The sequence below is a fragment of the Sinocyclocheilus anshuiensis genome, unplaced genomic scaffold (assembly GCF_001515605.1).
Source record: "Sinocyclocheilus anshuiensis isolate Anshui unplaced genomic scaffold, SAMN03320099.WGS_v1.1 scaffold1425, whole genome shotgun sequence".
In the NCBI taxonomy this organism is placed as follows: Eukaryota; Metazoa; Chordata; class Actinopteri; order Cypriniformes; family Cyprinidae; genus Sinocyclocheilus; species Sinocyclocheilus anshuiensis.
Window position 1 is genome coordinate 761734 of NW_015551044.1, and position 23952 is coordinate 785685.

General features: G+C 40.2%; 2 protein-coding genes across 2 annotated transcripts; both read left to right on the top strand.

Annotated features, from left to right (window-relative positions):
* Positions 1-6147: 6147 nt before the first annotated feature.
* thbs4b (thrombospondin 4b) lies at positions 6148-15401 on the top strand. The gene is made up of 22 exons (XM_016451218.1): positions 6148-6399; positions 8028-8225; positions 9815-10098; positions 10221-10323; positions 10643-10725; positions 10824-10875; positions 11140-11291; positions 11556-11693; positions 11929-12006; positions 12118-12270; positions 12352-12456; positions 12561-12668; positions 12810-12969; positions 13094-13212; positions 13301-13353; positions 13504-13697; positions 14010-14188; positions 14284-14332; positions 14418-14614; positions 14699-14871; positions 14985-15124; positions 15198-15401. The coding sequence occupies exons 1-22, from the start codon at positions 6324-6326 to the stop codon at positions 15254-15256; spliced, it is 2853 nt and encodes a 950-aa protein (XP_016306704.1). The 5' UTR covers positions 6148-6323; the 3' UTR covers positions 15257-15401.
* Positions 15402-19388: 3987 nt separating this feature from the next.
* On the top strand, positions 19389-23682 carry LOC107661575 (dnaJ homolog subfamily B member 5-like). Its single transcript, XM_016451219.1, has 4 exons — positions 19389-19555; positions 20454-20700; positions 20990-21498; positions 23061-23682. Exons 1-4 carry the CDS (start codon positions 19463-19465, stop codon positions 23292-23294), a joined length of 1083 nt encoding a protein of 360 aa, XP_016306705.1. The 5' UTR covers positions 19389-19462; the 3' UTR covers positions 23295-23682.
* The last annotated feature ends 270 nt before the right edge of the window (positions 23683-23952 follow it).

Sequence of the window (23952 nt, forward strand, 5' to 3'; positions counted from 1 at the left end):
CACTTAAAGGCTTTATGTATAATGCATTATAAAGGGTTATTAAAAGATATAATGCATTATAGTTATTCAAAATGTGTATATCTTGTTTATAATTGAAAATGCATAGTCTAACAATGAATTGATAAGTGTTATAATCTATTAACTGTGGTTACAATTACCCATGAGATCCATGTGCAATGCATAATTAATGTATTAAAACTAATTTTATAAAAGGCTTTAAGTAAAGTTTGACATTTTTTGGCCTTTATCATATGAATTTTTAATATGAAAATAATTTTTTCTTTTTCGATAATTAGTTGTATATGTGAATATGTGTCACAATACGGAAGAAAAGATTTGACATGACTTCCATTACATCCCAACTTCAACATTTTTACTATTTCGTTATGGCCAAAAATCATGAAACTGAATTCATAAGAAATTTATGTTGCATAGTCAATATGACAAAGTTGATCTTGATTTATTTTCTTAATTTGAATGTTGTTTCTTGTTTTATTGTGCACGATTAATCAGTAAATGTTATTCCAAATAAGATTGATGAATAATGACTTATTGGCTGTGATTTTAATAGGCTGCTTTTATGGTGCTTTGGCACCCTTTTTGCTCACCATTATACAGTATGTTTTAATAGTATGGAAAAGAGCAGAATGAACATTCTTCCAAAACATTCTTCCACAGAAAGTCAATCAGGTTTGAAACGACATGAGGGTGAGTTAATAATTTTCCGTTGCGTATGCAAAATACTCCTTGAAATGCCCTTTAGGGTCTAAAAATAAGATAAGCTACTTTAAATGTGCTCTCCAGAGAGCGAAGATCATCCGAATGCTACAAATGTTTTCATAGAGGCCATATTTTTTATTCTATTGCTGTTTATCTGCGAGATGAAAGCTTTAAACGGTGGAATCAGCCAGAATGGATCAACCATCTGGAAAACTGCTCCATTTCCTGTGTTTTTGCTTCACTTTCTGTGAAAGCCATTATCTATGTGCCACTATACACACACATATATAATACAAAACGCACACACACGTCAGGTCATTTCCTTTCCACGGTAAAGCAAGATGATCCAGTAGAGCGTTTTTGGTCTAAACACACACAGAGGATTATTTTTTTCTATCGGACATCATGCAACCATTAGCTCATTACAGCGATGATGTCAGTGTTTTGGGGCTGGTTCCATTTATCTGATAGTGATTTACCTGCGCCGTGTGACCTATTCAGCCTCCATAGAGGTTTTCTTTGACTAAAGCTCTCTAAATCATCAGATCTGGTCCACCTGGGCCCCAGACACCATCTGACAGAAAGTCAAGCTTATAACACTTTGTGTTGTTTATAAGAGAAGACCTCCAGAACTTTTTCCCCTCTTGTTCATTCCAGGTAAACAGATTTTTTTGCTGTGTTTAGTTGTTTGACTGGCTTTCTAACATTCCGAGAAAATACTGTTAGGAGTTACACATCTTCTCTCCTGATGCCAGTGTTACAAACACCGATCCAGACGTCTAGCTTGGATTTAAGTTGGAACTAGGAGTGGAATGAATGTCAGTCTGTTTGGGTTACGAGATGTGAGACCTGTTCAAAGCTTCTGGGGTTTCAACACTGAAACTTGTCGATGGAGATAACAAAGATTTCAAAGTCCTGGTAGTTGCATATTTTATCAATATTGTTTGCCGTTACATTTGCCTTAAACTGGCCCTGATTTTGTTTGAGCGTTTTTCCCAAACACATGCACACTCTCCCTGTGTGTTTGTGTATAAGGAGGCTAAGTACCTGAATAATAGCTTCCATGTGCGACCTGCATCACCACACACACACACACACACACAGTGTCAAACACACATCCTCTCATCTATCTCCGCTGATGTGTCTTTGAGGTTTGTAGCGTGTGACCGCACATTTGAGCTGCTTGTCTTCTAAAGCCTCACATTTGCCTGTTGATCCGCAGCGTAACACGCAACAGAAGCTGATAATCAAAGCCTGTTGTTGTACTTTTACCCCGTACCCTCATTTCTGAGAAAACGACAAGAATAATATTTATGAGGTTTGGAAATTGCTAAATTGCTGAAAATTACTTTCATTTTCGCAAACTTTTGTGCTAGGAATGTTCTGGGTTTGAAGTGTGTTGGCATGCTGTTGATTATCACAGGACAGGAATTCAGCTCATCCATCAGTTTGTAAAAACAACCAAGAATCACATTTACAGGAATGCACTTACAATGGAAGTCTGTTGGGGGCAAGACATTGCACAGGGATAAATGTTAAATACATGCTGTTTTGAAAATACAGTGATAAGACTTTAAATTATTGATAAAGTATTTAATTAATCAAATTATTTTGTGTAATTAAAAAAATTATATATGAAACTGGTTATTAATCTTGTTTATATATAAAGTTATATCAAATACTTTAATATTCTTGTCATGACCATGTTCCAGTAAACTTAGCATAATCCAGAAATGGCCGTGATTATTCAATAGGTGTACTGTTTACATAAAGGAAAATTCACCCACAGAAATTACATTGACAACTCTTATTTATAAATGTTTGGACAGAACTAATATAAATATGAGAACAAAAATACAAAATATTTCCACTTTTAAAAAACCTCCAGAATGCCTTCCATAAGTGCATTACTGTAAATGCAAAATGAATTTACAGATATGTTGGAATTATTATTATTTTTTTCATAATTACATATTTATTTATATATTGTTTATTTTGAAATTACACATATATATATATACATACATACATACATATATACAAACATACATACATATATACACATATATATATATATATATATATATATATTCCACTGAAAAAGCAATGTTAAACCAGCCCAAGTTGTTTTTCTGGTCTTAACTGGTTTCTGAGTGCTTAACTGGTATTTAGCTGGTTTAGCTGGTCAGGTCAAGTGGTCACGTACCCAAAGCCCCTCTAAAAACAATCAAACTACACTTTAGGCCAGTTTCTAGAGCCCCTAAGGGACATTATAATGAAAAAAATGTGATCCGAGGAAAAATACTATTGTGTTCCCTAGAGAAACTTTGTTCGCAAAACATTTGCATTCCCTTGCAAACCTATTGCATTTCCTTGTAAAACTTTACATTCACTTGCAAAAGCACTGGAATATAGTTCTTCCTCCCAATATCCTCCCATATTATTTCCATCACAAAAGTTTTGCGAGCGAAAGCAAATGTTTTGCGAACGAATGCAAAAGTTTCCCAAGTGAACACAAAAGCATTGCAAAATAATTTTCCCTCCCATCATCTCGTCCCTTCAGGGTCTCCATAGGTTTGACATGTTTCAGCTGAATAAAAAGCATCATAACTGCTATGAGTCGTTGTTTGTAACTTGTAGATGTTGAGAGTAAACCTATCGTCCCACAGCAGGTTACAAGAACATTCCACCATCCCGGATGAGGTCAGAAGAATACTGTGCTTCCCCCGAGGGAAGGTCAGGAGAAAATTATTCTCCCCCAGAGTTCAAGAGAACATTCTCCTGCCCCAGTTTACCCCGTCTGAACAATTACATGCTCCTAAAGCCCTGTTACACAGGCTGTTAAAAGCACCACCATAACCAGCCTCAATAAACACATTGAACACGAGCGGTGCGAGAGAGCTGTAGCTCAGGTACGAACGCCGTCAGGAGTCAGCAGTATCTGTTTAAAGAGATTCTTGACTCAAAAACATACGATTGCGGTTTTCTTACACAAACATAGACACGGATACGTGTGCAACCGAACCCTAGAGCTCCCACACATGGTAAGATCATTAGCGGGGTCGTCTTACCACAAACTAACAGGCCATCTCAACCTACAGTGAGAACAAAAGGACACAGTGTGAGTGTGTCTGTCTGTTTCCTGCTGTTCTACTGATGGGTCCAACATAACCAGACATTCAGAGAAAGACTTAAGGCCAGATCCTGTTGTAACACAGGCTCACGCCAACGGAAGGTGGTTTGAATCAGAACATTCCAGAACTTTGCCCACCTGGGTCTTAACATACTCATAATGCTTCAGAAAGCTTTAATGACAGAGCAGCTTCGGCTAAAGACTGTAATTTAGGTCTTAACACACAAACACACACACACTGGGCAGCATTCGCTGCTCTGATTAGGATGTGGGATTATGTCACTCACCACAACGTCACGTGATTGGTCAGTGGTCAGTGTGATCGGCCAATTGGTGGTGTGAATATGAGTATATGCGCTATATCAGTATCAGACAAGTCTGTTATTAGTGATACTGACCGCATGAGTAACAGACTGGAGATCCGCCACCAGACTAGTGATATGTAGATTTCTTTTCTCTGTCATCATAGTCTAGCCATTACTGTGAACAAAGCTTTTTTTTTTTTTTTTTGCCAAAAAAGATTCTTATATTTTCTGCAAAAAATGTCATGGTGCTAAGGTGGTTGCGGTTAGTTGCTATGGGGTTGCTGGGAAGTTGTGAGGGGTTGCTAGGTGGTTGCTGAGCATTGTTAGGTGGTTTCTGAGGTGTTGTGGGTGGTTGCTATGAAACTGCTACAGTTGGAAGCTTCAAGAGTGTTGTGGGTAGTTGCTAGGGTGTTGCTAAGGCATGGGGTGTTGTGGGAGGTTGCTAGGTGGTTTCTGAGGTGTTGTGGGAGGTTGCTAGGGCATTGCTGCAGTAGAAAGTTTCAGATGTGTTGTGGGTAGTTGCTAGGGTGTTGTGGGAGGTTGCTAGGTGGTTGCTGGGCAATGATAGGTGGTTTCTGAGGTGTTGTGGGAGGTTGCTAGGCCATTGCTACAGTAGAAAGTTTCAGATGTGTTGTGGGTATTTGCTAGGGGGTTGCTAAGGCATTGCTAGGGTTTTGTGGGAGGTTGCTAGGTGTTTGCTGGGCATTTTAGGTGGTTTCAGGAGTGTTGTGGGTAGTTGCTAGGGTGTTGCTGTGGTGTTGTGGGAGGTTGCTAGTTGGTTGCTGGGACATTGTGGGAGGTTGCTAGGGTATAGCTAGGAAGTTTCTGGGGTATTTTGGAAAGTTTAGGGCATTGCTGGGGTGTTTGGGTGGTTTTGGCTGTTGGTAGGGCATTGTGGTAGGTTGCTGGGAAGTTTCTAAGGTGTTGTGGATAGTTGCTGGGTAGTTGTTAGGTGGTTGCTGGGGTGTTCTGAGTGGTTGCTAGGCGACTGCTAGGATGTTTCTTGAGTGTTGTGGGTAATAAAAGTTCTGAGTGGTTGCTGAAGTGTGAATTGTGGAGTTTAATACTTACATTTATTCAGATCACTGACCCTGAGTATAATATGTGAGTATGACAATAGTGATGCTTGACCAACTGAATTGAACGGATAGACATAACAACATACGTACAACTCATAAGGTCCTTGCACACAGAGTCTGAAATTTTCGTATGCGTTTTTTCGGATTTGTCATCCTTTCCTATCAAAATGCTTATGCATGCGAAAATGCAGAAAATCAAACCTGATCCGAATTTTTTTATGACGGACGAAAGATTCGGAGGCAGTGTGTAAACGTGATTGACACAACGTTAAGTCATATTAATTTTTAATGTGCGAAAATATCGGGCGAGAATTTGGACTTGTGTGCAATGACCTATAGTCTCACAGATGTTTCTTTGCCTTTTGTAAAGTTCTATTTTGAAAGTTATTGAACTGCCATTGAGTTGAAAGATGAGATAATTGGTCCCAATTGCTGCTGTATTATTAAACAGCTGTTACCATTTGCCTGCCTCACCTGTGTATCTGACTTTTTAATTTATTTTTTATTACAGAATCCTTTGCGCAAGAATCAGACCTTCACGGAACATTAGCAACCCTCCATCCAGTTATCTTTAAACAATTCCCCAGAGATCCACCCAGGCAGACATATTTTACGGCACCTGCCAGTCAAAATGACAGGAAAGTATGTGAAAACCTGAGAAAGGAAGAATGGATGGAGGGAAAAAGGAGGACGGAGTGAAGGATGTGGAACAAATGGAACCTCATAAAAGGTACCAATAAGAGTGAGCCAGGCCCGGCAATTATACGGCACCGCTCTTTGCTCCACCCCCCTCAGCATGGGGGTGTCTGTTAGACTCATAGCTCCGCCCAGCACAGCTGCTGTGAGTTGATAGACAGCCTGTTACCTCAACCCAACACACACACACATCATTAAAACCCGAAGGCACAGACCTCACGCTTTTCTTCTGTCCCTCACTCCTGAGTCCTCAATCACACAGACTTTCTCTATAAAACTCTCAGATACAAGACACTGAAGCCAAAAGGCACAAAGGAATCTAAGATCAGCCCTCATAAGACTTTTCTCTCACACACTCCTTCTGTGGGGTGGCAGAAGGTTGTGATAAAGATGACCGGCATGATGCATCTCCTTGCGGCCGTTTCTCTAATCTTGACTTTCAGCTCAGCAAGCGCAGAATCAACCGGTGAGTACACAAAGTTTCCTTAATAGGTTAAAATGTTTCTTTAATTCATGACTAGTTTAGCCGCCTGTGAGTATTTAAGTTTATTTATACTGTAGTTTTATTTACACTCTTGCACTTTTTCTCACCGTTTCTATGTCTGTCTCGTAAAATCTCACACTGAGCTGTATATCTCAGTCTAAAAGTGTCTGGTTTCTTCTGTAATAGCTGGTTCACATTTTTCATTTCCTTTCCTCTTTCCTTTCATCTTCTCTCTTTCTCTGTATCCCACATTTTCTTGTCATCTCCTTTTTGATTTCTCAATTTATCTGTCCCAACAATGTGGATGTGTTTATCACAAAGCATCAGGCTCCAATTTAGATTTTTGGTAATTGCCTGTGTGTATGAGGGAGAGAGAGTGTGTGTGAGAACGGTAGTTCATTCTGGGCTATAGAAGTCATAATGTCTTTTGCAGCAAGGATGAGATTGCATTATTTTATTGAATCTGAAAGGCGGACACATAATACTTAAAGAAAACACACACACACACACACACACACACACTGAGTACTTCCACCTACCAGACCATAAACATTCCCCCTTTTTAATGTCAATGTAATATTTACTTCAAGACATGCGACTGTTTGAATATTAAAATTATAAATAATACATAAAGTCAAATCACACATGTTGGCAATCACAACCAGCATGTAAAAATTTCAGCACACCATCTGTGAACAGAAATGATGCTTTTGAGCAACAAACAGCTCTTTGAAATGAGCAAACTATACTCGTACTTCACAAGAAAGTGAAGATAAACAAGAAGCACAACAAAAGCCTTGGTTTTTGTGGGAATATTGCTTAGTTGTGTTGATGTGCTGATTGCTAAGGCATGAAAATGAGAGTCAGACCATCTCTCTCGGTTAAAATATTGGGAAAGACGTCATCCTTGAGTCATTAACATTTTTTCATACAACATTATGTTTGCCTGTTCAGCCAATGGCACGCTTCCATCGCCATAACAACCAACATCTGTATTTGACATCCGGCAGTGACACCGCAACGGCTGTCCGTTCACCTGGTTTCCATTAAGTTTTCCAGTGAAAATGTTCAATGGATAAGATCCAGTTTGATCCCTGTCAATCTCAGTTATACAAACTAAGACCAGTTGCTTCAGTTACAGGAGTTTCTGTTTAAAAACTCAATCTGAAATTCAACCTTTTTCTGCTTATTCTGGTACACAACAACAGAATTTTTTATATTTTTGTCTAATGTTGCTCACCGAATTGTATGTCACTCGTCAAGCACGTTAGATACGGTCTGGGTTTCAGCATTCAGACACACACTTATTATCCCATTCGCAATGCCAAAACATTCCAAATTTGAATGCCATTAGACTTTTGGTTACAGTCAAGCTGTGTTATACTTTAAAAAACAACTAATTCTTGCCATTTGCAAACTTCAAAGAACTACAAATCCCTAAGCATTTATTTGGCCACATGCAACCGGCTAAATAAACAGGAACAGTGTTTACAGCCTAACAGAAAGGACATCAACCTGGGCATCACTCCCAGCATGCATTAGCCTGAGAAACAACTACATGTTTGTGAGCAGTATGCTTTGTTTGACTAACACTTAACGTTTTCCTGCAGTGTATAACCTCTTAACGTCACCGGACTGCCTACCGGATCTGCTACACGGAGGTTTGGCAGAGCAGGGAGTAACAGAACTCTTTATTCTCACAACGTTCCGTCTCCAGCCTCGAACTGGAAACACCATATTCAGCCTGTACAATCCACGAGACAACAGCAAGTACTTTGAGTTTTCTGTGCTTGGAAAACTCAACAAAGGTGGGTAAACTTTGACTATACCATACTTTTGACATTAAAGTGGTTGTGAACTACCTTTGTTTTTTATGTTGTACTGTTCTCTGAGGTCCACTTATGTTATCAAGATTTTTGCATCATAATTTAGAAGTAATATGCTATTTTCTGTCCCGTTTTTAACCCCCCTCATCAGAACGCTCTGTTTGAATAGGCATGGTGGACTGTAGACTCAGAAGTAAACGCCCGTTGATATGATTGGCTAATAGTTGTTTATGTTTGACAGCCTACTCCTTCACAGATGGACTCTGCTGTGATTTAGGTTAAAAACACATAAATCAGAATCAGAATCAGAATCAGAAGAGCTTTATTACCAAGTATGTTTACACACACAAGGAATTTGACTTGACGACAGGAGCTTCCAGTGTAGAAGAAAGTACAAACATAGTGCAGACATACATGATAGTGCAGACATACATAGGAATAACACAGTAGGGATGTAATATAACGCTAATATAATAAAAAAAAAGAAAAATGTAATAATGTACTATATACAGAAATAGAAGTATAGGAAAAAATTTAATTGTTTAGATAAATGTACAGATATGTTTTTATTAGTGTGCAGATATGTTATTTACAAAGTGTGCAGTTTAATATAAATATAACTATGTTAGTTGTGATGGACGATGTATAATTATGAAAGATTAATTGTTCAGACTGAGTATAGCCTGTGGGAAAAAAAAACACAGAACAAACAAACAAAAACAATAGAAGAATCGCGGAGCTCAGCGTCCTGGCTGCCATTTGCGGTGCCATCATGAATAGAGATATATAAATACTCAGTACATATCAAATGATCTGTAATAACAGACAGAGCAATAGTGGTCACGTAATAAAAACAGTTACTCACTCTTGTGTGGTGCGACATCGGATCTAATATAGTCAGCATAGCATCATCTTTTAGATTCAATCTTTCTGAAAATCCTGTGTCGAATTGTGCCTTGTTTGTAAGCGAATCTGCAGTAAATGAAGTGAACAAAGGACCGAGTTCTTGCTGACGCGGTCTGGCACTTAATTAAAAATAAAGTTAATCAAATAGTTTATCGTTTGGTTTTTGTGTAGACCTGCGTTTGCCGCTCTTGTCTATCACCTACTGTGTGCGCGAATCAGTGGGCGTGGCTAAACAGGCAGCGATGTAGAAGCAGGCATTGCACTTCTTCTGCGGAGGCATGTGTAGCCACACTATTACGTTATAAAGTGGCACATTCCACAAATTGTTTTGACAGATTGGCTTTAATATAAACTGCTTTTAGGCTAACGAGAAAGTTTTGAGTTCTGAAACTTACAGAAAGTTTTTATGGCACAATGAGCTTGTATATATAAAAAGTATTTAGAATTTAGATTTTTCAGTTCATAAAGAGTGACTATAAGAGTTATGATTAAATATTTGATATGGGCTTCATTTGCTTTTGTCATTTACTATAAACATTTGCAACCCACTTTGACCTGAAAACAAGTTTTAAGCTCTAAAAATGACAGAAATGTTCAGGTAATGGATAAAAACTATCAGACAAAATATAGAAACTCACATTATCTCTCTCTTTCGCTCTCTGTAGCTACTTTACGATACCTGCGAAGAGATGGTAGGATGAGTACCGTCACCTTCAACAACCTGAAACTGGCTGATGGTGAGAAGCATCGCCTGCTCTTCCATCTGAAGGGACTGGAGGTGGGCCAACCAGGTGGCTTCCCGCACAATCAGGGGGTGTTACCGGTGCCCGGGGTGGAGCTCCACCTGGACTGCAGGCTGGTGGAGACGCTGAGAGATTTACCAGCTGTGTTTAATGGCCTAAACAATCACCAGGGAGTGGAGCTCAAAACTATGCAGGGGAAAGCACAAGTATACAACTTATTTAATAGCTATACACTCACATGCTGAGAGATATATTTGGAGGTTTTCATTGCATGCACTAATACACTAACATAAACTCCCCACTGAGCTCTTTCTGTTCTGATTGGTAGGAGGAGTTGGAGGAGCTCAAACTGGCATATGGTGATTCAATGGAAAATGTTGCATCGCTGCAGGACTGCCACACTCATCAGAGCGACTCCGTACAGACTTTAGGTAATTTGTACATTTTCTGAAGAAAACATGAGTGGTGCATGTGCAAATCTGCCACCACAATGCTAGAGAGTTATTGGTGGTTGCCAGGGTGTTGCTAGGGTGTTCTGATTGGTTGCTAGGGGTTTGTTTACAAATAATGCACTTTCCAGTGGCATCAGCAAACGTTTTCCATCCAAGATGACAGTCAGAAAATCTGCTTAATTACTGAGTGCACCTTTAAGGAACAGATTCCAAAGGAAGAGATGAAGAAAGAGATCAAATGTGAATAAATTGTTTATCCGCTAAAATGATAAGATCTGCATTTTTGTTGTTTATAAAGGGCTTAACACGAAACAGCTTACAAATCAGATGCTGGAGCTGACAAAGGTCATTAATGAGCTTAAAGATGTTCTTATTCAGCAGGTAAAGCCTTCCTGACAATTACTCTTTTGTTTAATGTTCTTAATTTCCACCATCCCTTATTTACAAAGATTTTTTTGTGTTTGCACGCATGTTTACAGGTGAAGGAAACATCTTTCCTCAGAAACACCATCTCTGAGTGCCAGGCCTGTGGTAAGACATTATGATGAGCAAGACATGCGTGATATGCATGAGTTTGTAGATGCAGATATCCAGATAAGAAACCCAAACAAGACATTTATCAGTGTCCACAAATATCCACGGCAACGTCTCAAACAAATACTCCAGTCATGACGTCAAAGTCACCAAAGCTGAAGCAGATCTGAAGCAGGAGTGCAATCATAGTGTTCAATTACAGACGTATCATGAATGATTCCAACCACACCATAAATGCTAAATATGATTGGTTAATTCTAGGGCTGGGCGGAACGGAGGTGGTGAAACCAAAGTGCACTCCTGGAGTGTGTTTCCGTGATGACATGTGTATAGAAACAGCTGAGGGGGTGGAGTGCGGTCCGTGCCCTGATGGATACACTGGAGATGGATACAGCTGTGACGACGTTAATGAGGTACGTATCTGTTCAAGGGGTCATATCAAGACAAATGGCTTTTTCTTGATCTCCTGGTATAGCCTGAGAAAGATTGAATGATCAAAATGTTGCTAATAAAGTTTTGTAATTATGCGTGGGATTGAACATTTTTTTCAAGCTGATCAAGATGAAACCTGCAGTTCCTTATTTTAATAGGACAGTATAGACTGGAAACAATGGGAGAGGAAAGGACCATGAGCCAGAATTCAAGCTCAGGGTTGAATAAATGTCATTCTATTGCAGTGCCAGTTTAATCCCTGCTTCCCTGGCGTGAGGTGTGTGAACATGGCTCCAGGTTTCCGCTGTGAGGCATGTCCTCTTGGATTCACTGGCAAACCACTGGAGGGTGTTGGCGTGGCTTATGCACAAATGCACAAGCAGGTACGTCACTGATGACTTGGGGCCCTTTTGCATGATTTGTGTCCCCTAATGTATTAAACTTTATGCAAAGTGAAGCATCAAGCTGCAGCATTATCCCCAGCACGACTGTGTGCAGGTCATATGTTGTAAAGCAAAGTTTAGGCAGTTCAAAAAATGACCACTAGAATTCTGATGCACAGCCAATGATTAAAAGACTGAAAGGTCATTTATCTCCTAATTCCTATATTTTCTTTAGGCGTGTGATGATATTGATGAGTGTAAAGGACCAGATAATGGAGGATGCATCCCTAACTCCATCTGTGTGAATTCTGTGGTGAGAACTGACTTGTTCACAATGCATCTCTATGATGAGATGTGCATTATGTGTCACTCAGAAATGCAATGCAAAAGAATAGTGCCTCAAAATGTGTGTTATCTTGTGTAGGGATCATATCAATGTGGCCGATGTAAGACCGGATTTACAGGTGACCAGATTAGAGGTTGTAAGCCAGAGAAAAGCTGCGGAAACCGCCTACAGAACCCTTGCAACCCCAATGCGAAGTGCACAGAGGAAAGAGATGGCACCATCACATGCCAGGTACCCTTTCGAGGCACACACATATGTATGAAAAAGGCATTATGCTCAAGGGCAAATGCTAAGGGTGTGTTTGTGTACTAGTGTGGCATTGGATGGGCTGGAAACGGTTATCTCTGCGGTAAAGACACTGACATCGACGGGTACCCTGATGAGAAGTTGCGCTGCCGAGACCCAACCTGCAGAAAGGTAACTATGGCAACAATGCAATCGATATTGACTTGCTTAGGGCTGCGGTGACATCAGTTGCCTGTCTCAGGGAGAGCTGATTCAGATTGTTTCCTCAATACCAGGATAACTGTGTTACCGTTCCAAACTCGGGACAAGAGGACGTAGATGGTGACGGGAAAGGCGATGCATGTGACCCAGATGCAGATGGAGATGGAATACTGAATGAGCAAGTAAATGCACACATTTGTGTTGTGGTTGTTTATATGCAATGCAGAATCTCACACTAATTTCTTTAAAAATCTTTTAAATATTCCCTTTCTATCTCTGATTATGAAGTAAACATTTTTCCTCTATATATGTATGGATTTTAGGATAACTGCTGGCTGACGCCAAATATAAATCAACTGAACAGTGATAAGGACAGCCATGGTGATGCATGTGACAACTGTATCCGAGTGGATAACCCAGACCAGAGAGACACAGATTCTGATGGCCTCGGAGATGCATGTGATGACGACATGGATGGAGATGGTAAGAGAATAAGGAGATGGTAAAATCTAAAGTCTTGAATGTCTGGTTCGAACAAAAGATTTGTCTTTGTCTTTCTGGTACTAAGTCATTCCCATTTTTGGTGTCTCCTTTTATTGATTGTCAGGGTTGAAAAACTTCCTGGATAACTGCCAGCGAGTGAAAAATCGTGACCAGCTGGATCGTGATGGAGATGGGGTGGGAGATGCATGTGATAGCTGTCCTGACATCCCAAATCCAAATCAGGTACATGATTGGCAGACAACTATAGATTCCTCAAATGCTGTACTTTTGTACTATAATAAATATTTACATTCACTCCTCTTCTTCCCAGTCTGACATAGACAATGATCTTGTCGGAGATTCTTGCGACACAAATCAAGATAGGTATGAAATGGTCCATCACGTGTGCAACAGAGATACAGCTTCCTTGTTTCTTTTGTTTTACACCAAATGATGAATTATCAGACAATACTGTCAAATTTCTGTTGAAATTTCTCCAAGCACTCCTGTGATATCATTTCTTGTATCCTTCAGCGATGGTGATGGTCACCAAGATAGCAAAGACAACTGCCCGCTGGTAATTAACAGCTCCCAGCTGGACACAGATAAAGACGGACTGGGAGATGAATGTGACAATGATGATGATAATGACGGTATTCCCGACATACTGCCTCCTGGACCAGATAACTGCCGGTTGGTGCCCAACCCTGACCAAATTGATGACAACAGTGAGTACACCATTAATCCTGAAATAGACACAGTATGCACGGTATGCCATTCTGTGATCATCTGCTCACCGTTTTTCTTCATTGGAACAATACACGGAAAGTAGAATGTCTGTAGAATGAAAACAGGAATGAACAGTGATTGTCAAACTCCATATAAATAGCTGACATATGACTTTGCACTGTCTTCCAAGTCTTCTAAAGCCATACGATACCTTTGTGTAAGAAACGGAAATATTCTCAGAAAGTCTCGTATTTTTCATTACAGGAATCATTTTTCAATCATCCCTCACTCACCTGTTCATTTCTCCACAGATGATGGAATGGGCGACATATGCGAATCAGACTTTGACCAAGACAAGGTGATCGACAGGATCGATAACTGCCCAGAAAATGCAGAGATCACACTGACAGACTTCAGAGCCTATCAGACGGTTGTACTGGACCCAGAGGGTGATGCTCAGATTGACCCCAACTGGGTGGTTCTTAACCAGGTGATCAGCAAAAGATACATAGAATTTAATACGTCTCTACAGAAAACTGTGTTTGAGACATGCAATGCTGACAAATTCTTTGCTTTGCTTCAAAGGGAATGGAGATTGTCCAGACTATGAATAGTGACCCTGGCCTTGCTGTTGGTGAGTGGATGCATGTTTGTCCATCATTGTTAATTATATATTAAATTATTTCTATGGATGATGCAATTCCCTCTCCGATGACCAGGTTACACTGCATTCAGCGGTGTTGATTTCGAGGGAACCTTCCATGTGAATACGGTCATTGATGACGACTATGCCGGCTTCATCTTTGGCTACCAAGACTCTTCCAGTTTCTATGTGGTGATGTGGAAGCAAACGGAGCAGACATACTGGCAGGCCACGCCCTTCAGAGCCGTAGCTGAACCTGGCATTCAGCTGAAGGTTGATAAGCTGAATTTTGTGAAAAGCTTGTGAGAAAGTCTTGCAGGGAATTAAGACAAATCTATCTTTGTCTCATGCTCTTAGGCAGTGAAGTCCAAGAGTGGTCCAGGAGAGCATTTGAGGAACTCTCTCTGGCATACAGGTGATACTAATGATCAGGTGCGTCTCTTGTGGAAGGATCCAAGAAACGTTGGCTGGAAGGATAAGGTATCATACCGCTGGTACCTGCAGCACCGCCCACAAGTCGGATACATCAGGTGAGCCAATCAAAATTCAGGTGACTTGACGTTTGAAGCCAAGCAAGCTGTTAGTTGAGAAAGAAGATTGCGTTAAAAATAAAAAGTCCGTAGACTTCTGTGGGTGTATTTAGGGTTAGTTTCTATGAGGGATCAGAGCTGGTGGCAGATTCTGGGGTGACAATTGACACCACAATGAGAGGAGGAAGACTGGGAGTGTTCTGCTTCTCTCAAGAGAACATCATCTGGTCAAACTTGAAGTACCGCTGCAATGGTGAGAACACAAACATAAACATTTATAATGTTACAAAATATTTCTGTTTCATATACATAAATCTCTTTTCCAGACACCATTCCAGAGGACTTCCAGGAATTTAGTACACAACATGGCATGGACCCCCTGTAAATAATTCCCATAATGCTATGTTTATACCAGCACACCATTACACACAGTCCTATGTGTGTCTCTGAAAGTGTGAAACACATTTGTACACAATGTGTGTGTAGAATTGGGATACGTGTATACACAATGTGTATGCCATTTTTTATTTGTATTTTTTTAAATCAACTTTTTTACTTTGTTTACTCTGGTCAAAAAAACTTCAGCAATACATCATATAACAAATAGATAAGAGATGGACAGTATTTCCTGTTTTCAGTCAGTTAGAAGTTACAGTTATTAGCTACCTGCCTAGAATGCAGGTAGATTTGCATCAAGTCATTGTAAAGAGAACATTTACAAGAAAGGATGACACATACAGTATTACGATAAAAGATAAGAAATCCTAAACTTGGAGTCTCTCATTCCTGTTTGGCACCAATAAAAAAATCATTTCAAGACATGTGACGACATTTTACGTCAATCTGTCCCATGTATGACTGTACTTCCATCTGACTAAGATTTGTATGTTCTGTGGCTCAGAAACAATAGCCCTGTTTCAAAATAACCAGCTTATCTTCTAATGTAGCATCCCAAATGAAATGAAACCTTATTAATGATCTGAAATTGGGAGACTTGATTCACCATAGACAAATAAATGAAATATTGGTGTATTTAAAGTCTACATCTCTCAACTTCCCTTTAGTTTAGCCATATTTGATTAGAACAGTAATGCATTCTGATACTATGGTACTGTATATTTGAAAGATACATGTGACGCTACCTTAGAATTTGGTTAAAAGGTATCTTAATTATGCCGACTACACTTTGGAACATGAGGACTAAGCGTATGATGCCTAAAATGTTGTTTTGGCAGGCAGTTCAGTAGGGCTTGGGCCAGGGCTCATGTTTGATGGGCATGTAAGTCCGTTTGTTCACATAAGAGGCTGTTTGCTCTGCAGCATTACTGCCAGAGTTAGTTAACAGCAAGAGTAAAGAGTCTCTCCTGCTGTTTTTGCTCTTAGCTCATGCTAACCTCAGCAGTTCTTGCCTCTGTTCACATTCCTCCTGTATGTGGAAGCTGTTTTATTAGAGTGTTTAAAGGGGAGAAAAGCTTTTAAATGTACCACGAGTTCAGAACATTTGCACAACATGGTCAGCAGATGGCAGTATGTCCATAACATTCACTGACTATTGCTGCGAGCTATTATTAGAACAGTCCGTTCTCTTTACCTTGTGTGTTCTCCCTTCTCCGCCTTACCTTATGTCTCTGATTTACCATCTGAATATTAATGTTTTTAGACACTCACTTGGTCTGTTAACAAATCTTAGTTGAATTCATTAACAAAGCATTTGATTATGAAAATAGTTACACAACCAAATGAGTCTGACTTGAGAGATGAAGTGAGAGGTGCTGTCAAATGCCACTTTACTCATTATGAATCACCCCCATAACCTTTACTGAGAGAGACTGAGGGAGAAAGCGTGAGCACAGAAGGAGAAGGTGGTGTAGGAAGAGCCGAACCTGTGAATATCACTCCCCTGCAACACACAGCTCATCCTACAACACATACACATATGATAAAATGGGGGGGAAGGTTAGAAAGACTGTAGGATGGTAAATATTTTTCAAAAACCGTATGTGATTTCTTTGACTATTTCACTAGTAAAAAGGTACTGTATTAGTATCATAGTAGGCTGTCTGTATAATTTTGGTAGCTATTAACATATACATATACAATTGTATAGGCCTACCTGTCACTCTAAGCCTATGTATCACCATAACTGTGTCCAAAAATATGGTATCATATTCGAATACGATGGATTTTGTATTTTTAACTTGTTACTGGTTTTACAAGTGTTCATACTAGGGTTATGTTTTTTCCCGCAAACATAAATGATACTTCAATTTTTTGTGTCTTTTTGAAAAGAGATGTGCTATTTCGTTATCAGGTGTATAATTTTCACCTACAGGATTATAAAACAGGTTAAAAAAATGCCATAGAAAAGACCAAAACATCATGAAAACTGTGGGGATGGGGATTTGAGACAATAGACAATTCACCCATACATCCCAACAACCGCCTAGCAACATGCCACAAACAGCCACATTTTCTATAGAAATTTGTCAAATATACTAATTGTTAAGCTATTGTTTTTTATTATTATTCGAAGGGTCGCTGAAGACCGCTTTATCAGTTAAAACAAAAGGAAACGATTAACTCACTGGGAATCCCTCAATCGCTCGGACCTTGTTTGATAGATGGTTTCTAATTTAAACAGGAACTAATTAGGAGCCCTTTAGTCGACGCTAATAACGGTCACTCACAATGAACGCGAATAACAGGCCTCGGCACAATGAGGGCGCGAAAATTACGCGGCACAGTTGGGCATCCGCTGGTCACGAGCCGAGAGTTATTATTAAAAGCACGAGATCACGACTTCTTACTAGCCCCTGCTGAGCTTTACGCCGCAGTAGCACAATGTTCCCAGAATGTCCTCGACACTGCGCTAGCACAATGTTCCCTCGGTTTCCTCACAAACATTTTCACGGCGGGACACACACACACCTGATCTCACATTCATCTCTCCAGACACATCGGAAATGTCCGGCCGGTCGATAATGACAGATTTCGAGGTGTCTTTCACACCACTCGGCTCGGTTTTCCTGCGCTCCCTCTCTCTATTTTTCCAAAATGGCCGAAATCTGGCTTAGAGATTCTCTGACGTTTCTGGCAGGGACATATACACCAAATTTGTCCAATTTTCCGGTACCAGCGGGAATCCTGAAGCATCTTTCGTCTGTGATTGGCTGAACGCGTAACGTCTGAGGAAATATGGCCATTTATGTACTGAGGAATGCGCGCCAATTCACCTGCACGTACGTTGCGTAATGCGGCATTCCCCAAGGCTCCGCTTTAATGCATTAGCGGTCAGTTAACGTCTAGGACAAGTCTGTGAATGCGCAAAGACATTTTATTCCCGTGGAGATGAGAACATTGAACTGTCACCGTGACGAGCATAAAGAACTACTAGTACACAAGTCACCAGACTTGACAATCACACGTTAATTGCCTGTAATTGCATGTGTGGGTGAAGCGGTAGCCTACTGGCTGTATTTTTTCATCTGTTTTAATTACACTTTGACACAAAGGGACATTAGCCTAAAGTGTGTGCGTGTGTGTAGCTAAATTCACACACACAAAGACTTTATTGCTTGCTCAAAGCATCAGACTTGATTTGACATTTAATAATAAAACTGACATTCAAGCATAAATATTCCCACATGTGGCCAAGGTTTTCAACCAGGGGTCAATGGACAATATACAATAGTCAACATTTGAACTGAATCAAAACTTTCATCAAAGTTGTCCTAAAACCTAAAACCAAAATGCGTTCTTGTCTTAGGAGTTTGATCAACTTTTTTGTTCCCCTTCAAATGTTGACTAGCCTACTGTATTAGACTTAGAAATTTAAGGGCAACCCAATCACCATTGATCATTTCTAACTTTCCAAATAATAATCCATTTAGAATGATAATTTTAAAAGTGCTAATTTAGGGTTATAAACGGAAAAGCTCGAAGTCACGCAGTAATTTTATTGATTTAGTTAGTTAGTTGAACGCTCTTTTCCCCAAATGGCAATTATTGTTTGAGTTTCCTAGTATTTTTATCAATGTGTATCTTCCAAGTAGGCTAATGAATAAATAAATAAATAAGTTATAATATCTTTATGCATATTTCCCTGTGTTCATCTGCTATCATTCTCGCCTTTTATATGCATGTTTTTTCATGCTCATTTACTACCATTCTTTGCGAAAATCCATCGTCATTATCATTCACAACTTTCAATCCAAAAATCTGGCCGACAAGCCAAAAGAACAGTCTGTAACGGGAGACCAATTTAGGATGGAAGGATGGATGGAGGGAGGGAGGGAGGGAGGGATGAGACTCATTGTGAATTCCGGAAACGCTCCTCCACATGGAGAGGTGGGCTGCCACATCCGCGTGATGCTCACCTCATTCCGCAGCGGCATCGAGCGTGGATTGGTGGGCACGCGGTATTCCCTCTCGTGTACGTGGAGAATGGGCGTGCTCGGGGAAGCTCGGTCACGCAGTGTGGGCGCCGTGTGTAGAGCGCGGATATAAAAGCTCGAGCAGAGCGGCGGGAGATGCAGCAGACAGCAGCTCAAGCGCTCGGCTCACACTCACCGGCAGCAGCAGCATCAGCATCATGGTTCTCATCTGGACTCAGTTCGGCGTCAAACACAAGAATGTCAAGTGCAAAGTGAGAGTGATCCACGGAGAGGAGGGATGGACCTCAGAGGTGAGATGCTGCACATTTAAATTACATACTAAAATATATACGCATACATATTCTCCACTACATAATATACACTCACAGATTTTGAGTGTTTATTAAATATTGGACAATATAGAGGTATATATTAAATCCATATATACCTCTATATTCTCCAATGTATAAATCTTTACATGTATATTATATAGTTTATATAGACTTTATATGTGTAGTAGGCTATATAGATTCCTAAATTGTTATATATGTCTCTTTATATTTTCCCAAATACTTGAGGTCTGTTATATAATGGAGAATATAGAGGTGTATACAACTCTATATTCCCCACTAAATAAAATGCATATAGATTTATAAATTGGGAGAAGATTTGTATATATACCTCTGTATTCTTCACTATATAATAAACACTCAAAGTTTTTTGCAGAATATAGACTTATATATAAGATGTATACATTTTTATGCATGCCTCTATATTGTCAACTATATAATATACACCCAAAGACTTTGAGTGTAAAAAATCTGTGCGTATATATACCCCACTCACAAACTTTACAGAGTGGAGAATATAGAAACTATTTATTTACTCGTTACTTTGAGTGAAAATACAATATATTTGTTATATAAGTTATATATGCTTATACTTTTTACTTTTATTATTCAAATTTTGGATTGAGTGGAATATATATGTATGTATGCATATATGTATGTATTCAAATGACTAAATGAAAATTTGGTCACTAAAAATAGTACTATTATGGGGACTCCCTTTATATCCATGGTGCTTGCATCCCCACCTGAACAAAGAAACTTCGTCTTTTTATTTGGGATCACCCTGTGTAGGTGAACCAAGGAGAACTAGAAATGATCATTTTCTAAACTCCTGCCATCTGTGTGTGTATGTGTGTAGGAGGTGCGTGAAGAACCCGAGGTGTCTAGCCCCCCGTCCTCACCAGAGTGTGTGGATTACTACTCTGTGCTCGGTGTGTCAAGTGACTCGAATGAGGAGGAGATCAGACGGGCGTACAAGCGTCTGGCGCTCCGTTACCACCCAGACAAGAACCCAGACACAGACGCCGAGGACAAATTTAAACAGATTGCACAAGCCTACGATGTTCTGACGGACCCAGAGAAACGCAGCGTCTATGATCAACAAGGTGAGATTAAAGTGCAACCACAAACATATTTAATATGCATGCACCTGCAGGTCAAACATGCAAGATAAATCACCATTTCAAGTGTCCCACAAATGCTCATTTCAAATGCACACTGAGTTCAGTAGGTTCTCAAAACCCCAGCTGAACTGATTCACACACTCGCAGTTCTGGGTGAAAATATCTGCAAACATGATCAATTATTTATCCATAATTTAACCAGCGAATGAACCCTTTTAGCTTTTGCAAAACCGAAAACATGCACACTAATAAACTCTCTTTAATCTTCAAGGTTTGACCAAAGGGGGTGTGGCTCCAGCTGGGAACAAAAGTGACCCCTCCCACAGCTCCTCGAAAGCCGACGCCCACTCCTGGCACGTGTTCTTCAACTTCGAACTCGACTCCGATGACGACCTGTTTAACCCCTTCCTGCGAAACCCCCTGCCCCACCTCAGCCGGCAGCATGGAAACAGGGGCGGGCCCAAGCCATCAGGCGTGGCCGAAGTTCACGAGCTCCTCGTATCACTGGAGGACATTTTGATGGGCGTGACAAAGCGTGTGAAAGTGACACGCCTCCGGCAGATGGACAAACACACGTTGAGACCGGAAGAGTGCGTGTTCGACGTGGAGGTGAAGAAGGGGTGGAAGGAGGGCACCAGGATCACCTTCCCCAAGGAAGGCCATCAGATGCTCGGCCACGCCCCTAACGACCTGGCCTTCGTTATCAAGGAGAAGAAGCACGCCCATTTCAGACGAGACGGCTCGCATATTGTGTACACCACCACCATCACGCTGCGAGAGGTGAGATGTGTACGTGTGTATGTGGCGGTACGAAATGTTCCCTCGCACTCGCCGGTACTCAATAAGCCTCTGCAGAGAGCTGCATCTAAATTTAGCATCTCTCCCCCGCAGCCTCAGCGCACACACTCTCACACACTCCCCCTCCCATCTCGCACACCACCTCCTCAGCTCTCAGCATCGTCTCACACACATTCTGTCATTCGCTCCTCTCCAGCAGTAGATCTTATTTTGCCTATACGCCCTCATGCATCTATTTTCTATGAATAGACCCATAATAATATCTAGAGAGCAGGATGACAAATATAATAGTGATATATACATAAGACAGTAAACTATGATTTTAAATCAGCACTTATTTTACACCAAATTTACTCAAAAACAACAGATTTTGGGAAGTGACACTGTTGGTTAACACTTCTCCTTAGTAGCCAAGGGTTCATTGATCATTTGATACCAGCAATCTTAAAATGGTCAATTATTGGTCCATTACTTGGCCTGGCTGAAATATCAGTAAACATTCAGTCCATATTTGGCCATTTTAAGATTATCGGCACTGTGCCTAATTGGCCGATATATTGCTAATATATTCATAAGACAGCAAATTTCAATTAAATGAAACACTTATTTTATACAATACTAAGAAAACAACAGAAATGGTTAATATTTAGTTGACAAATTTCTGTTAACTAGCCAAGCAGAGATCAAGCGTTTGATACCAATAATCTTAAAATGGCCAATTGCTGGGCGATTAATTGGCCTATTTTGCCATTTTTAGATTATTGGCACTGATTACTGTGCCTGATTGGCAGATAATCTTAAACCGGCTAATTATTGATTAATTAATTGGTCTAGCTGAAATATCAGGAAATATTCAGTCCATATGGCCATTTTAAGATTATCGGTATTGATAACTTTGCCTGATTGGCCAATATAATGCAGAGATATTCATAAGACAGCAAGCTAGAATTAATTATTTTATGCACTATTTATTCAAAAATATCACAAATTAATTGGCCGATTAACAAAAATGATCATCAAATCGCCCATCCTGTTCTCTAGACACCAGATTTGGCATTGGCTCTTAAAAACAACTCTTCATTCTTTCCAGCTCATTTACATTTTTACTTTCCACACCAAACCTCTCGCTCTCGTTCACTCTCTCCCTCTCTCGTTTTCCACATCCACTTCATCTTTCTCTTCCTACGCTTACCCTCCCGTCCCCCGCAGACTGGAGCATCATTGAGAAATGAGAGCGATTAGCGGCTCTTTTCTGCCGTTACGTAACTGTAATGTTCAATCTGTCTGGCCTATATTCCTCCCGCTTTCATACTCGCATTATATAAAAGCATCATATATAGACAAGTGGATTAGACCTCATAAAATATGCCGGAGGAGCATTATAGCTCTTATGCTGCCAAAACACTGCAGCTTGTGATATAACAGATTGTATCTCAAGACAAAGAGAGCTGCCGAGGATCGATACAGACCTTTATAGCTCTACAAGTCAAAGATGATCCTGTGACACAACATTTAACGGTTTTCTTTCTTTGTGTTTTCTCCAGGCTCTATGTGGGTGTACAGTTAACGTCCCTATGCTTGACGGACAGATGAAGCCCCTCCCATGCAGTGATGTCATCAAGCCCGGCTCAATGAGACGGCTTATAGGGGAGGGGCTTCCCCGAGCGAAGAACCCCGCCCAGCGTGGAGACCTGCTGGTCGAATTTCAAGTCGTTTTCCCTGATCGCATTCCCCCGAGCAGCAAAGAAATCATCAAACACAGCTTGGGACAGTGTTAACTAAAGAAAACACGCTCATTTTGGTGACAGACTTAACGTCTGCTGTTTGTCTCTGTGAGGCACACGCACTCAAGTGTGAGATGGAATGCTCACACAGACATATTACATATAGGTATGTAATACCTGTGTTAAGTGTGATTCGTACAGAGATGAAGTGTTTGAGGAAACACACGAACAGCGCACGCACTAAACACACACCTGCACTGATGGTGCTACTCTGAAGTGTTAGCATACTTCTTTAACCATGACGACCTTGTACTCATGTACAGAACTGTCAGTGATTTAGTCTCTATGAGAGATCCCTGTGTCATGTTCCAATGAATTATTTGTATAGAGAAAATGTAAATTTCAGATATGACCTGGCATGTATGATGAATGCATGTTTTGTAAGCAGAAATAAAGTTTTATTAATGAAATAACTGGAATTTGGTGTTGCCGTCTTGTGTTGAGCACTCAAGAATGAAGAACTCGTGCATGAATTTAATCCATGAATGATGAATGCATTAAATTACATACGAGAGGGAAAAAGTTGTTTAGTGATTAAGAGTTTTTGAGCTATTTTGCTTCCACAGCTTGTCTTCTTTCAGACTAGTGCAAAAGAAAACATCCAAAATACACATTTAAGTGTTTATTTTATTGCACTTGTCTTTTTGCATAT